General features: G+C 42.4%; 1 protein-coding gene across 6 annotated transcripts in view; it reads right to left on the bottom strand.

The window, feature by feature from the left end:
- TENM4 (teneurin transmembrane protein 4) overlaps nt 1-16,834 on the bottom strand; it is a 1,206,236-nt gene that overhangs the window by 191,839 nt on the left and 997,563 nt on the right. For all 6 annotated transcript variants that reach the window (XM_072610720.1, XM_072610721.1, XM_072610718.1 and 3 more), the window contains 2 exons: nt 16,070-16,264; nt 9,467-9,667 (listed from right to left, as the gene is read on the bottom strand). In XM_072610720.1, coding sequence (XP_072466821.1) covers nt 9,467-9,667; nt 16,070-16,264 — 396 coding nt within the window. The remainder of the gene's footprint in view (nt 1-9,466; nt 9,668-16,069; nt 16,265-16,834) is intronic.

Genomic DNA, 16,834 nt, shown 5'->3' with positions numbered 1-16,834 from the left:
GTCCTTGTAATTCTAGTACCAATTAAAATTTATATATTCAGTCACTTTTCAGTCTCTTTGGGGTTTTCTTGGCAAAGATACTAGAGTGGTTTGCCATTTCCTTCTCCAGTTCATTTTACAGATGAGGAAACTGAGTCCAACAGGATGAAGTGATCACATAGTCAGCAAGTGTTTGAGGCTGGATTTGAACTCAGGAACATGAATCTTCCTTACTCAAAGTCCAGCACTCTCTCCACTATGCTACCTAGCTGCCCACCTACTACGATGACTGGCACATATTAGGTACTTCACAAATGCCTGACTGATTCAAATTTCCCCCAACAGTCCTCCTATAAACAGGATTAGTGAAATTATAAAGGTGATAAAGCACCTACATGAATGTGCATTTCCAAGGCAGAACTTTAGCTATGCAATTTTTCTAGTTCTATAGACCAGAGAAACCCAAGATACTGGCAGCAGCCTAGAGAAAAGTCATTTAAGCAAAACAGAGAGAAAGAGAGAGAGAGAGAGAGAGAGACAGAGAGACAGAGAGACAGAGAGACAGAGAGAGGATTGCACTAAAAATGAGGAATGCATGAAAACAGCTCACATTTCTGCAGCACTTTCTGTACAGCAGCTGTAGGCTGTAAAACAGGTACTATTATCAACGTTTTATATGAGGAAACAGAGACTCAGTGAGTGTCCAGGGTCACACAGTCAGAATTCACAGTGATGAGGCTCAAATCAAGGCTTTCATGCTTTAGACCAGGGTTCTTTGCAGTACACCACATGGGCCCAGGAAAGTCTGAGAGAAAATGCAAGGTCAGGCAAAGGTTCCAGTTCAATCTGGCCCACATTTTAGAAGTGTCAGCTATATGCAGAGTACTAGGGTAGACAAGGAGAGCTGGGTGGCGCAGTGGATAAAGTGTCAGTCCTGGAATCAGGAAGACTCAGGTTCAAATCCTCAGACATCTGCTAGCTGTGTGACTGTGGGGAAGTCACTTAACCTTGTTTGCCTCAGTTTCCTCATCTGTAAAATGAGGTGGAGGGGTCATGCAGACTCAGATGTGCCTGAAAATGACTACACAACAATAGAGCAGAAACAGATTTTGATAAGACAGTCCTTGCCTTCTTGGGGTTTACTGGTTGTTAGGGGAATAGGACATGAAGATGATTACATTACAATAGAATAAAATTCATTTTATATTTGGTCTATATAAACTTATATTTATACTTTTTATTTTCTCCATTAGAATTATAAGCTGCTCTTGAAAAGGGATTACTTCAGTCTTTGTATCCCCAGAGCCTAACACAGTGCCTGACAGGCATATAGTTGGTGTTTAATAAATGTTTGGTATCTGATTAAGTACCAAAAAAAATAACAAGATCGGTGAATAAGAGAGGGGAAAACAGAAGGCTATGCATAGACTGAGGAGAGGAAAAACTTGTTAATGAAACAAGGGGATAATAGATTCAGGCTTCATGAAAGAGGTGGTACTGAAGATAGACTCCGTAATGTACAGAGAATTTCAACAAGTGAGGATAAAGGGTAGAAAGGAACTGTGGGCATGGAGAAAGCAAAGGCATGGAGAAAGGAAACTACAATTCAGAGAGAGATAAGTAGTCCAGTTTGGCTAGAATACATAGCTTAAAGCAGTCTGGAAAGGTAAGTCAAGGTTAGCTCTTAGAGGGCCTTGAATACCAAGCTAGGGAATTTGTTATTCAGAGGGCTGTCAATCAAAGCAGCTTCTTTGGCAAAAGACACATGGCCTAAAACCTTTTTAAGCAGTTAGCATCTGAATTAGTTAAGGGTCGCCCCAATTTCATGGTCTCTATCTCCAAGTTTAATTTTTTGTTCAGTTTTTATGCTGCTCTCAGCAAAGACCAGAACCATGTGATCTCACTCTGGGTTGTGGGAGGGAGTGGGAGGCATTGGGGCACTGTAGTGATATGTAACTGCATTGTATTCAAAAGCAGAGGCAGCATTCATCATAGATAGGGCCTGGTGGCTCAGGAAGGGAAGGGAAGACAGCTTGGAGGTGAAATGATGGGAATGGTTTCTGGAGTAGTGATGTCCTTGGCTGGCCTTGAGCACACCATGAATTCTACACCAGGGTTTTGTCTTAAAAGTCTGACACTCGGTTCTGCCAAGGAGCCAGATTTTATCACCTAGACAGTGCTAGCCCTGGGGGTGGCCACCAATCAGAGGATGCTCTCGAGCTGGTGCTCTGCAGTGTCGGGGATGGCCTCAGTTACTCAGTGAACACAGGGAAAGCTCACTACAAAAAAAGTCAGGAGAGAAAATGGTCCTTTCTCACCATCAGTAGGAAAAAGACCATTGGATTTAGAGCCAGAGACCTGAACTGAAGTTCCTACTTATGGGCTAGGTGACCCTTCACCTCTCTGAAGATTAGGCTAGTAACACCTGCACTGCCAATTTCATAGGATTTTTATAAGGCTCTACGAGATAATGCATGTAATATGGTCTGCCACCAAGTGTTTATTCATTATATAATAAATTCTTAGGATCCAAGATTGGAAGGTCCCTCAGAGTTCATTCACTCCAGTCAACTACTCACATGAGAAAATGATCAGTAAAGGGTTTAGCACAGCACCTGGCATACAGCAGGAACTTAATAAATGCTTATTCCTTTCCCTGACCCGCACCTGGAGAGGAATCTCCTCCACCATGTCTCTGATTAGTGTAGATACTGATAATAACAGTAAATTAAATAACAATATATTGCTCTAAGGTTTACAAAGTGCTTCACACGTCATCCCACTTATTCCATTTAACAACTATGGGAGGTAGTCTTGTTCCCTTTTTTATAACTGAGGCACAGAGAGGTTACGTGAATTTTCACTGAAAAATAGATATTGTCTTTTCCTCAAAAGAAGATCTATATATACAGTAATCTTGTTGAAACGCATAAAGTAAAGTTAGTTTTTATAATAGGAAGTATAGCATACTGGAGAGAATGAACTTGGAATGAAGAGACCTGGGTTTGAAACAGGTCTCTGATGCATAAAGAGTGGTGTGACTGGGGCAGCTAGTAGAAAGAGTACCGGGCCCTGGAGTCAGGGAGACCTGAGTTCAAATGTGACCTCAGACATGTACTAGCTATGTGACCCTGGGCAAGAGAAGGAGAAGGAGAACGGGAAAGGGAAGGAGGAGGAGGAGGGGGTGACTAGTGGTATTTCTTATCTGTAAAATGGGGATAATGAATATTTACCTCCTAAGAGTGTGTTAGGACCAAATAAAAGGATGGCTGTAAAGTGCTTTATAAACCTTTCTCTAAGTACTACCTAAATGCCAGTTATTATTACACGACAGCAGGCCACTCTCAGACTGATGCTGCAAATGGACAATGGGTCAGACCCAGAACTGAACAGGAAAAAAAAGCAGGCTGGATTACTTGGTAGGAACCATGAGGTTCTTTTAATGAATCCAGGTTTCTCCATGAAACAAAGGCTTATTTTTTTATACTAATATGCTTCTGCTTCTCTTGCCCAGCTGCTGGTCATGGAGCACTACACTCTCCCAAGAACTGAAACTGAGTATGACCCAGAGGACAATGGAGAAGGATCTGACTGGGCTGTGGACAATTACAAAGAAGAAACAGTACAAAGGATGACACCAAGGAAATGTATTGCTGAAAAAGATCAGCAGCTCACATGGACAGAATGACTGATGACTGACGGACAGCCAGCAGGCTCCGTGGTCAGTGTTGCAGCTGTCAAGAGAAATCAAGGCAAGCCCCCAGCACATCCATTATCAACCTATGGGAGCTTATGAACAGTAGTGGGCCCAAGACGGAAAAGCACAGGTGGGCCATCATGCAAGTCATTGCTGGAGGTGCCCACAGTGATAGGATGACAGATCCTTTTAGGTTCTTAAGTAAAATGGGAAGAACCCTAATTGTACTACCTGCCTCACAGGGTTCTCGTGGGGAAAAGGGTTTTAAACCTTAAAGCAGCATATAAACAGGAGTTGTTTTTTTTTTAAATAAATCTTATTGATGTCTTTTGCTTCCGTATCACCTGAATTTACCCTGTACCCCCACCTCCCCGCCACCAGCACCAGAGCTCTGGCTTAAGGCAAACAAGAATTCTGTAAAAAGAAAAAGATAAAAATAAGAAAAAATCAGCAAAACCAGTCAGTGCCTAAAAAGATGTAGTTACAAGCAATGATTCCCACTTGCACACCACTCTCAGGCTCTACAAAGAGGCGGGGGGAGCTGTCTTTTCATAGCTCTTCTTGGGGGGCAAGCTGAGCTTTTATAATTCTGGGAGCTGTACTGTTTGTTTGTTTTTTAAAAATATCATTATCAGCTGGTACATTTCATGGACCCTGCAATGAGCTTTTGGGACCAAAGCACCATGGCTTTTGTACATGAACTTCCCTCTACAGCCCGGTCTTGTATGCATGTGCTTGAGCTTTGGAGCCCAGGTCATAAACCCTTGTCAAGATAAAGTTAAATATTATGACTTTCTATTTATTCCTACATATACTCTCCCTGTAGTTCCCCCTTTCCTGTTTGAATAATGAAAGGGAATAAAGGTGGCATCCCCTCAACAAGATATGCCTGGTGATATGTGAAGCTCTTAACTGGGAAAAAGATGAGCAAGGAGGCTGTGGTGTGCAAAGTGAAAGGCAGCAACTGGAGGAAAGGGAAGGAGGTGCTGTGTGTGTTAGCTTTTCTGTAGCACCAAGAGATTGAAATGCAACGGGACATCCTACTCCCCTGCCTGAGAAAGGGGCAGGCTGGGTAGCTGTGAGAATGGAGAGGAACCTGAAGGGACATTGAGAAGAAAGGGTAAAGAAGAAAGGAAAGGGTAGGGAGACTGAAAAATGTCCCCTCCCCTTTAAATGCTGGGCAAGGGAGGTCACAGTGAAGAAAGGGGCCCTTTTCCAGAAGGGACCTCATATTTGGGACTCTTAGTTCTTCTGGAGATTTACCTACATCTTGGGACTAGTAATCATTCATTCAAAGATCTCTCATTTTTTTCCCCTAAAACGAACCTTTTCCCCCCTACACGATGAACTGTGTTTTTGTAAGTGGGGAGCTGGTCTGAGTATATGGGGAAGCAGGCCACATATACTTTCCCAAGGTCCCTGGGTGGTTGCTATGAGGCAAGATCATAAAATATCTCCCATCCCCCAAGTGTACCTAAGCCATCTGGAATGTGAAAGTGTCTGATACAAAGGTAGCCACAGTGATAATCACACAATGGACATTCCATGGGTGAATATTCATCTCCTTGATGCTCCAGCCAAATGAAGACAGGAAAAAAACAGATTCAAAGGGGATGAGAATCAGAAAGGGAAGGAGATGGCATCCCAGAAATTCAGATCTACAAGAGTCCTCAAAGGACATCTACTTCAACCCATTCCTCTACAACAGGCTTGATGGGAAGCCTGTCTTTTAGTCAATCAATCAGCGTTTATTAAGAGACTACTGGAATACACAGGCAAAAGTCATAGTTGCTGCCCTCAGTGAGCTTTAATTCTAAGGGGGGTGGTTAGGAAGAAACAGTAATACCTCTATAAATATAAAATGAATAGAAGGTATACTTATATATAAAGTATTATAATATGTAATATAATATAAAGTATACATAGATATAAAGTGAAATGTAAAATGAACATAAGGTAACTTTAAAAACAAAGACTTCCAGTGAAAAGGGAATGCTCTACTTCCTGAAGCAGCCCATTTACTGCGTACCGGACCGGAGCAGCACTCGTTAGGAACTCTTCCTGACATCAGGCCTCCATCTTCTTTTTGCAACTTCTCTTCATCATTTCTCAACACTAGCGCTGATTCTTTGGGCGGCACAACTGTTACCGGCTAGCACTGGGGGGAGTCAGTCAGCTGAGTGGGTCCTTCCTGAGGCCTCCTTTGCGCTGATTCCTAGAATCTCAGAGCTGGTAAGGACTTTAAAGATGAATGAGCTCGACTCCTAATGAAACATGTCCCTGAAGAAAGTCAGCCTTAGCCCTGTGGACAGTCAAGAAGGCTTCTCCCATGAGAAGGGCTTCAGAAAAGGGGCTGAAGTCAAGGAGCTAGAAACAGAGGAAACACTTGTCTACAGATCGGGACCTCTCTGTCTCCACCATGCAAACGGGGAAGCTCAGTCACGTTAGCTCACATGCCGTTACTAGGTTTTGTTGTTTAATGCAGGTATGTTGATTCAGGATTGTTTCATTCAGCGTCTTCCTCTGTGCCACGGCACGCTGCTTTGCTCAATGAAAAGAGAGCTTGCTTCTCTAAGGGGATAAGACAGCCTGTGAGCAGTTCTGCCAACTGGAGAAGCACCAGCTTTAAGGCTGCCCTGTCGATGGACCACTAAGTACTTATCTGTTGGCTTCTAGTGGCTTAACCTAAATGGTCTGAGGTGCATTTCAGGTAAACTTAGAAATGATAATAAGAGCACATCATATACCTGGCTTTGAGGTTATAATCTTGTGACTATAGATAGGTGGTAAGACTATTTTCTCATCTTCAATTTACATGTGTTCCTTGGGTCCATAGTTGCCCAACTGTTGAGTGTTTCAGTCATGTCCGACTCTTCGTGACCCCATTTGGGTTTTTTTTTTCAAAGATACTGGAATGATTTGCTATTTCCTTCTCCTGCTCATTTTGCAGATGAAGAAACTGAGGCAAAAAGTCTTAGCCTGCTGCATATATATAATGTGTGCGTGTATATGTGTATAAGTGTGTGTGCGTATGCATACACAAGGACAGTAAATTAGTCAAGACATTATCCCAGTGTTGTCATTGATTCTCTTTGAGAATGAAGGATGAACAACCACATTTTTGGGAGGGTTTGGGTGTGCATGGAAAATTACACTTACCCATAAGAGTGAATGTAAATATATACAAAGTGAATGCAAAGTTATTTGGGTGGGAATAGGGACACTGGCAGCTCAGAGAATCACGAAAGCCTTCTTGTAGGAAGAAGAACACAGGCTGAGCTTCGATGGAAGCTAGGATTTCTAAGAGCTAAAGGTAAGAGGGCAGTCCATTCAAGGCTTGTGCAAAACCCCTGAAGCTAAATGAGAGATGCTAAGTTTAGGGAATAACAGTTAGGCCTATTGGCTGGTAGAGAGAGAGAGAGGTCCATGCAAGGGAATAATACGACAGGAGGTTGGAAAAGAAATGCCAGGCATAACTGTCACCTTTGGTAAGCAATGTCACCTCTCAAGACTGCTTTCTCTTTAAAGAGAGAAGATGATACCTTGGGTCATAGGATCACAGACTAAGGACCCGGATGGATCTCAGAGGTTATGGAGTCAAATCCACCCATTTTACAGATGAAGAAACTAAGGCATAGGAAAGTTAAATGGTTTACCTAGGGCCCTACAGGACATATGTGGCCTAGAGAGCAGGCAAACTCAGATCTATCTTTTGCTACCCTGAAGACAAGGTTTGTGAGAACCAAATGAGATAAGGCCACATGAAAACCTAATTAATATTCACATAATTCCAATCAGGGGTTAGAGCAGGACAGGACTGTGTGACATTCTTTGGTCCAGCCTCCTGCTCATTATGGTCAGGTAAGACTGGACCCATTGGCATGGGCTTACATAAGACAATATTGGGAATAGATGTGTGAGTTGAGATCTGTGCTCCTCTCTTTCCTGGCCCCAGTGAGTGTCATTTCTAGTCACAAGACTTTATTTTCATATAAGGCAACATGCACCCATCTGATGAGCATCATTGGGTTCTGCGTCCACAGCTCTGAGGAAGAATAGGCCTTGGGGCTCTAAAAGCAATACCCTGCTAATGACTGTGTTGTCTCCTTTTACGAGGCCAAGCAAAGAATACTCAGTAATCTCACACAAAAAAACATAACTGCACCCATCGGAAGCTACGTAACTTCATCAAGGATTAACAATGCAATAGACAGCTATACGCCAGACATAAATTAGCTTCATTGCTACATAATGAACAATAGAAAGTCTACGCCACTTTAAGAGGGCTGTTTATTATAAGGCCATAAACAGAGCAATATAAAAGGAATTATTTACGTGGCCCTGCACATCTGTGTTTGCCATCATGTCCTCATACATGCTTAACAAAGAAGGATAAAAGCTGGTCTGAGCCTGGGTATAGACTCTCTATCCAAGTCAACAAGGGTGGGGGTGGACCAGCAACTGAAATCCATAATAAATATTTTCAACTGTTTCCCCTACCAGACCCTGGACCACAGAATCATGAAATGCTAGAGCAAGAAGGCACATCTGGTTCAACCAACTTCCTTATACAGGTAAGGAAACAGGACTAGAGAGAAGTTCTTACTGAAGGTCATATAGCCAACCAATGTCTAAGACTTTAACAATGGACTCCTGACAACATCCCAAGGATTCATCCACATCACATAACAGCCTGTCAGAAAATAAATGCAAACACGAGGTGACTGGCATTTCACCTCCTGTGAAGGATTGTTCCTCCCTGAAAATGGCTTCTCTGGAGGAGATACAAGAAGCGTCTCAGAAATCTGCCATCGGATACGGTACCAACCAGAGGAGTCCAGGTTTCTCTGCTACCTTGCACCAGAGCCAGCTCATCTCTGATGCTTCTTTGGCCCACAGAGACAGACTGATTTCCACCAGAGGAACCCGCCTTCTTCAGTACACAATCAGCTGCACTATCTACCATGGGCCTGGGCCCAGCGTCGTAGAATCCAAGAGAGATACCAAAGAACGTATGATGGACAAGAAAGAAGGTGAATCAGGTGGGAGATGGGAATTTTCCTGAGTCTATAGTTCTGAGAAAATATGTCCAATTTTTCTAAAATTTGGACAATCTGTAGTAACTGACCTTCCCTGGCATTCCAGAGGGAAAGAACCGCAATAAAGAGAGCACCAATACAGTACCACCCTTCTGCTGTTTTTATTTCTGAAGCTCAGAGCAGCAGTGAGTGAAAGTGATGACGGCTCTTGTCTAGACAGTTGCCCCCTGTCTTCAGCATAAAACAATTCTGCTTTGTGTGTAGGGTACGGTTTTTTGTGATTTTGTGGAGGGTACAGATTATACTGATACATAAAGGACTTTATACAGGATCATAGGTACCTCAGCGACTATTTAGTAGTCCAGCCCCTCATTTTATATATTTTATACATAAATAAGAATCCAATGGCCTCTATCAGAGGTAGAATTCAAATACATATTCTCTGACCCCAGCACTATGACTCTTCCCCTGAGCCTGCCTGTTGCACCTGCTCTGAGGGATTACTATACTCTTAGACCTTCCCTTCATTTCTCAAGTTCACCTCACCATGGCAGGTAGCTTGGGGCTAAAGGTCAGAAGGCAGAGAGATAGGAAGAGGGAGAATAACAAGAGGCTTAGAAAATCCACTCCAAGGATAACTGAGAATAGGGCTGCATTAATATTTTATCAATGTGCTCAACTTGGAAGCTGAAACCCTCTCTCAAAAGACCCCAGCCCACCACGCCCCTCCACAAGGCAGATTCACACTCACCAATTGAACAGTCATGTCCAGTCCAATTGGGATCACAGCTGCAGAGTCCCGTATCAGGAAGGAAGGTCCCATGGCCTGAACACTGGTCCAAACATGTGGCCCTTGGTGTCTCACAGCTGGTTCCTCCCCAGCCAACGGAGCAGTGGCACTCACCTCGGACACAGACACCTCGTCCAGAGCAGGTAGGATCCAGGCAATCCACTACATGGAGAAAGGAGAGAGGTCACCAACTCAAAGGTCCATCTGAGGCTGTCCTGTGGGCACTGGGACTATGATTCTACAATGGATGAATAAATGAATGGCATTTACTAAGTACTTATTACATGCTAAGTTCTGAGGATACAAAGAGAAAAGCAAGGCAGTTGTGGCCTTCAGGAGCTCCCATTATTACAGAACAACAGTCACGGAGACCACATATAAGGTTTATCGATGTTTACGGAATACCTATCCTGGTTGGTATTTTGTTCTACTACAATTCCCATGATGTAAGAGGTAATTATATATTTTCCCCTTTACTGTTTCCAAATTCACTTATAAAACTTAAGAAAATGTCAGTGGTTTAATTCTCTGGGTGGATAATAATAGTAATAATATTATTAATTAACAAAACAATCATAATGTCTAGCATTTAAAGGCTTGAAAAGCCCTTTACCGAAGTCATCTCAGTTGTTTTTAATCCCATGACTTTTAACCACCTGACTAAGAACACCTATCCCACCTCCACCCCAACTCTCACCAAAGACTATTTTTCTTTTTTCTCTTCTAATGAAAAGTTAATACTTTCTATTTCTTAAGGTTTAAACGGTGCCAGCAGGACATTTAGGCATGTGGGGACTTAGAGAACAAATCTGCATCTTTGGTATGGATTTCAGGAATCCGTGACTTCATCTCTGTGGTTTTACTGCCTTCTACCAAGGCAGATTGTAGCCTCACTATGACTTAATAGATGGGCTTTGGGAGTTGCTGTGGCTGAAGAAATTAGTCACCAATCTGGGGATGAAATTCTCCAATGTAGTTAGGTTGATCCTTGGACATTAGACATAGAATACATTACCAAGTCCACATGCAAATTCTTGCTCACAACTTGTGTTCCATTTTGAGAACAGGATTATAGGGTCATAGATTAAGAGATGTAAGGGATCTCAGAGGCAATAGCGTCCAAACCATTCATATTACAGAATCTAGAGTCACTCCTACGGCATGATGAGATACAGGCCCCCAAATTCAATGCATCTCTGTGTATATATGTTTGTATATGTGTGTGCAATTTGTCATAGGATTTGTAAACATAAACCCCACCCTTATTTCACAGGTGACAAAAATGAGACCCAGAAATACGTGTGAAGTGGTTTTCCCCAAGATCACACAGGAGTGTCAAACTACAATGCTAAGATCCATCTAGTTCCTCTGATTCCAAACCAATGTACTTATCTCAGAAATGCACCAGCTTATTCATGCTGGGCATTCTTAGGTAACTAACTCCTTTAGAATGGAGGAGAGGAAAAATAGTGAAGAAAAATAAAATGGAGGAAAAAGGAAAGGACAAGGGAGAAAATTAAAACACATACACACACACACACATACACACACACACACACACACACACACACAAGAATCCTTTTTATGGCTATCCCTGGAGACAACATGATAATTCTTCAAGAATGACCTCTTGGTTACTTTGTAATTTTGGGGAGAAAAAAGATTAGTGACCAGTCTCAGACCCTAGAACTCAGGAAGGAAAATGTTGGGCACATTAAGTTATTCTGTCAATTCCCTGGATCCAGTGAGCCATCCAACTTGGAAGCAAAGAATTTAGCTATTACTATCTTGAGGCATGTGAAGGCATTTTGTCTTTCCGTGAGTTGGCCCTCTGTTCTCAGTTGGAGTAACCTTTGAGGATCCTGGGATGCTGGGCTGGATGAATCTATAAATCTCCACTATTAGTGAGCTGGGAATGACGATACCAATTTGAGCAGGAGGCTCTGAGAGCCCCAGCCTCTGGTCTTCCTCAGCCTTAATAAGCATGGAAAGGGCTGGAAAAAAGGAAAACAGCCTCCTATATTCTCAGCAGATGGTTTGAGCAGAAACAAAGATCACCAAGTTACTGACAAGAAGCTACCTCGAGGCAATTAATCATCTCTTCTGAAGGTCGACTTGGCAATGGGGTGGACTGTGCAGCGGGGATACCTGGGAGAAGGTTAAGTTTTAAAGGGGACTTCAACCTAGACAGAAGGCAGACTCAGGATTCTCCCTGCTGCAGTGCCAAGGGTTAGCATATGGGCAAGGGGACAGGAGTGTGGGTGTGTGTGTGTGTGTGTGTGTATGTGTATGTGTACACACTATTTATCAAATACCTCTGAGTCTTTTTTCATGCCAAAATGAGCTTCTTCAAAAGACTCTCATGCTAAAACTTGGCTAGAATCTCCTAGGGTTCAGCACAATAGACAAGAACCCCAGATGAGGATGAAATGTGAGCTTCTCCCTACGACCCTGGGAAGCTTTTAGAACCACAGTTTAGACTTGGGTTGTTCTGCTTTGATGGGTTATTGCAAAGAAACACTACCCCCGGGAGTTGAGACCTGTGATACCTACAATCTCTGCCAATTACTGTCTGAGAGACCCCAAGCAAGTGGCTATCCTATGAGCTTCAGCATCCTAATCTATAAAATGAGGATTCTGGGTATGGTGAGATTTGGAGTAGAGAAGTTTGGTCAGAATTTTAGCCTCTCTATTTACTCGTGTGATTCTCAGAAGGCCCTTGAATATTTCTGGATCTCAATTTCCTCATCTGTAAAATGGGATGATTAGACTTAGACAATCAAAAAGTCCCTTGAGAAGCATCAAAAGGTACCAGAAAGAACACTGGACTTTGAGTTAACAGATTACGAATCAGGACCTTGGTTAAATGATTGAACCTCTTTTGGATCACCTGCAAGATGAGGGGCTGAATTTAATGATCTCTGAGATGCTTTCTAATTCAATTCAATAAACATTCATTATACACTGAGTACGATCGAGGCATTCTGCAAGTCCCTAAGAATCAATTCTTGTCTTCAAAGAGCTCAAACCCTATGATTCTATGATCCTTCTAGTCTTGAATTCTAGGAAACTGTGGCTTGACAAAAACTTTGGAAAGAAGGGAAAAGGACAGGGGTTCATGATGCCATTCCATGGGACGAACCTGTTTGGAGTTGTTTCATACTCTCTCTCTCTCTTTCTCTCTCTCTCTCTCTCTTTCTCTCTCTGAAGCTGTGCCAAATGGCCACGTTTCTGCTCTGGAAAGTGGCTCATTTCAAGCTGGCACATTTGGCAGCACTGTGGCCCTTTTTGACAAATCATGCAATAAGGAATGCCACCCTCTCCCCAACGTGCTTCATGGTCCATTGGTCACATAAGTTGTTACACCTTATTCAGTACCCCAAGAGTGATGTCTCATTTTTCACCACTGAGAGCTTAAATTTATTCTCATCCCCCATGCCCCGCTCTCCTTCCATAGCCCCCCATAACCCTCAAAGTCCTGCTGGCACCATTCAAGCCTTATAAAACACAGGATAGTAAAATTCAGAACACAGAGAAGCAAAAATTGCATAAGCTTGTTAGCTGATGTTTTATAAACAATGTGGAACTCACTCAAGGGGGAGGGAGGATGGTGAAAGAGGGAGCCGCACATGAAAACCCATTATAAACAAAAAAAAAAAACTCCACCAAGCTGCACCAAAGAAATGGAGAAATAATAGAAAGAATCAATACCAGATGGCCCTTCTCAGAAAAGAAATCAAGATGGAAAAACATTTCTTTTCAAAGAAATAATGTAAATCAAAAATTTTATTAGATTTCTCCCTCACTCCTGTAAATATCCCATGGATTTTCCACACTATACAGTTTTAGTTTATTTTGACGAAACAAATTTTGTCCTGCCTGTGAGAGGCAAGTGCATGGTGGGGGTAAAAATGGCCCATGGGTCTCAATGGGCATCTTGTTTTCTTTGGGGCTCTTTCCTTCTGTTTCTACCTGAAAAGAACATGGTGATAAGAGGAAGCAAATGAGAACTACCAACCCAGAGGCTCACTCCACATGTGTCTTGGACTAAAACAAAGGGTTCATGACTAAAAGGGGTACATGTGCTTTCATCAGATGCTTACCTGGGACTCCAACTGAAGTTAATGCACCCAAAGAGACACAGGCCCAACAATACCTGGAATTGTGTTATAGCTCAGTGAGTCTAACAAACTCCTGGCTGAGGACACTCCTGTTCACAATGCAGGTCATCACCTTCTCTGGAAGGTACAACTCTAGAAGAGCTGTTTGACGCTGAAAGATGAAGGGGTGTGTCCAGAGTCACACAGCCGGTATGTATCAGAGGCCTAGGGCTTCCTGGGTTGGAGGCTGGCCTTCCTTCCATGATACTTGGAATCAGGAAGACTCATCTTCATGAGTTCAAATCTGGTCTCAGACACTTACTAGTTGTGTGATCCTGGGCCAGTCACCTAACCCCATTTGTTTCAGTTTCCTCTTCTGTAAAATGAGCTGGAGAAGGAAATGGAAAACCACTCCAGGATCATTGCCAAGGAAACCCCAAATAGGATCACCAAGAGCCAAACCTGATTGAAATGACTGAACAACAACAACAGAGGGGAAGCAGATGTTAGCTTAATCATGAACAGTCTAGTGAATCAATGAACCTCATCTTTGGAGGTCAAGAGAGAATACAGGACCTTAGATCTCATCTAAGCCCATCATTTGTACCAGACCATGGTAGTAGATGGTAAAGCCAGTTTTGGGATCCAGATGTTCTTGATTCCAAGTGTCATCCTCTTATCAACATATTATGCTATCAGCTCAAGCAGGTATTTAAGTAGACAATGAATGTTCCCCTTTCAGGGATGATATAGACATGATTTATTTGCTGAGTAGGAGCTTTGAGCATTTGCTCTTTACGATCTCCATCAATTCTAAGATTCTCCCTTTTCATGGTCAGAAGTCAGGACAAAGGCCAAAACTCTAAACCTAGAATATGGTGAATCTCATAGTCTCTTCAGTGGGTAACATCATCTGCCAGTTCCCATAAGCTCAGTTTCCACAGTGTTCTCCTTATTGCAGATCTGACTTACTGATATTAATGTAAGAATGTAATTCACATGGAGAGGAGTTATATAAAGGTCATGGATCACCCATAGTCTGTTCAAATTCTTCATCTATAAACTGGGCACAATAATTCTTATCTTGGTCAGGATACCTCCTGATTCTCACTTTAGGACTCTACCTTATAAGATCAGTTGCTAAACTTATTCTATTTATAACATAACAGAACTTTAGGGCTGGAAACTTGGCTAGTGTTTATGGAGAGCTTTAAGATTTGCAAAGGGCTTTACATTATCTCATTTAATCCTCATCATAACCTTGTGTGACACATACATTATTTCATTTGAACCTCATAATAATCTTGTGCCCTTATTATACTCATTTTACAGATGAGGAAACAGGCTGAAAGAGGTTAAGTGACCTGCCCAAGCTCACACATCTAGCATGTGTCCGAGACAGGATTTCAACTCAGATCTTCCTGATTCCAAGTCCAACACTCTACCCACTGTACCACCTAGCTGCCTTCATATGACCTCAGAAGGAATCTCAGTGTTTAATAGCTAGTTTTATATCCAGTTGTTCTATATGCCCTTAGAACACAGACTGTCACTAAGTAAGTAAGAATCTTAGATAATAGAATATACGAGATGGAAAGACTTTGAAACACAGACTGTTAGAACAAAAATGGCCAGAGATAGAAAGAAACACAGAACATGCAAAAAGCTGGAAGGTTCCTTAAAATATGGACTGCTGAAGCCAAGTAAGACATCAGGACAGAATGTCGGAACATAGAAAACAGAATGTAAGAGGGGAAGAGATTGTGGAATGTAAACTATTAAAACAGAGAAGTTATCAGTTAGAACTAGAAGAAATCTCAATGCATACAAGAAAAATTCACAGTATTCTTTCAACCCACCCATTTCACAGACGTTGAATTGGAGGTCCTGGAAAATGACATGACTTGCTCAAGGTTAATACAGTGAGTCTTCCATATGGTGAACATGGTGTCAAACTCCAGTTTTAATCCCTTGCCCAATTTCTACCACATACTTTATTCTAAAACTGCTACAATTGGTTTTGTAAAAAGGAAGAAAAAGATATAATATTTTCAAGACAAAGGGAGGCATAATTTGAGACTTTTTGAAAAGGGGGAGATATTTTTTTTCAGATGAGAGAGAGACAGTTAAATGACTTACTAACCCTACAAAAAAAAAAATCCAGTCCATCTTTCTCCTCTTGCTAGTTACGTATTCAGTAGCTGAGGAAATCAGTATTAAGAAGCTGGAGTGTACTGAAAAAAAATCACAACTCTGCCTCTTGCTAATTATCTAACTGTAGACAAGCCACTTTTGCTTCCCTGAACCTTAGCACCTCCATCTGTAAAATGGGTCTAACACACAGTGTACCTCAGAGGTTTATCCTAAAGTTATCCTGTTATCATTAATATGCATGGACCCCCAGAGTCTGCTAATTAGGTGACATAGGAGAACAGGCTCTAAGAGCAACCTGAGGGTCCATTACCTTCTTCACAGCTCTCTCCTTTGTAGCCTGGATTGCAGATACAGGTTCCCATGATGCACGTGCCACGGTTGCTGCAGGCCACATCAATGCACTGGTTGGTGGGCACGTCGCACTCAGCACCTTTCCAGCCGCTGTGGCACAGACATCTCCCTTTCATGTACTGTCCATTTCCGCTGCAAAGCACAGGGCAGGAGGCTGTAGAGGAACATCAATGGGGAACATCAAATTTCAGAACTTGCTTTCCCAGGTCTCAAAGAGTCAGAATGGAAAGGGCTCTCAGAGGGCATCTCCTCCAAACCGTTCCTGAACAACAGTCCCCTCCATGCCCTTCCCCACGGGTGGTATTCCAGCCTTCAGTAGCCAAGACAACACTTCCTCCCAAGGTAGCCCAATCTACTTTTTGAGAGCTCTCGCTGGTAGGAATCTTTAGGTGAGGCTGCAATTGTCTTCTGGGCAGCTTCCTTCTAATGCTCCAATGTTCTGTCCTCTGGTCAAATCATTTTCTCATAAGAGAAATACTTCAAATACTGAAAAGAAACTAAATAAATGACCAAAACATTACCCTTTGTCCCTTTCTCCTCCTAGTTTGCCAGCTTAGCTTGCCAGCTTTTGTCATTTCTTTCCTTTGGTATTCATAAATAACATTCTTTTCTTCATTCCCTTATTTCATCCTAGGATTAGCCTGTCTTTATTCAAGTTGACTGCCTCCACCATGAACTTTTCTTTCGATTCCTTTCTGGCCTTCCTCTTTGCCCCAGGCTCATC

The sequence above is a fragment of the Notamacropus eugenii genome, chromosome 5 (genome assembly GCF_028372415.1).
Source record: "Notamacropus eugenii isolate mMacEug1 chromosome 5, mMacEug1.pri_v2, whole genome shotgun sequence".
Classification (NCBI taxonomy): Eukaryota; Metazoa; Chordata; class Mammalia; order Diprotodontia; family Macropodidae; genus Notamacropus; species Notamacropus eugenii.
Note: the sequence above shows the minus strand (reverse complement) of the source record. Positions and strands in the feature narration are given on the sequence as shown.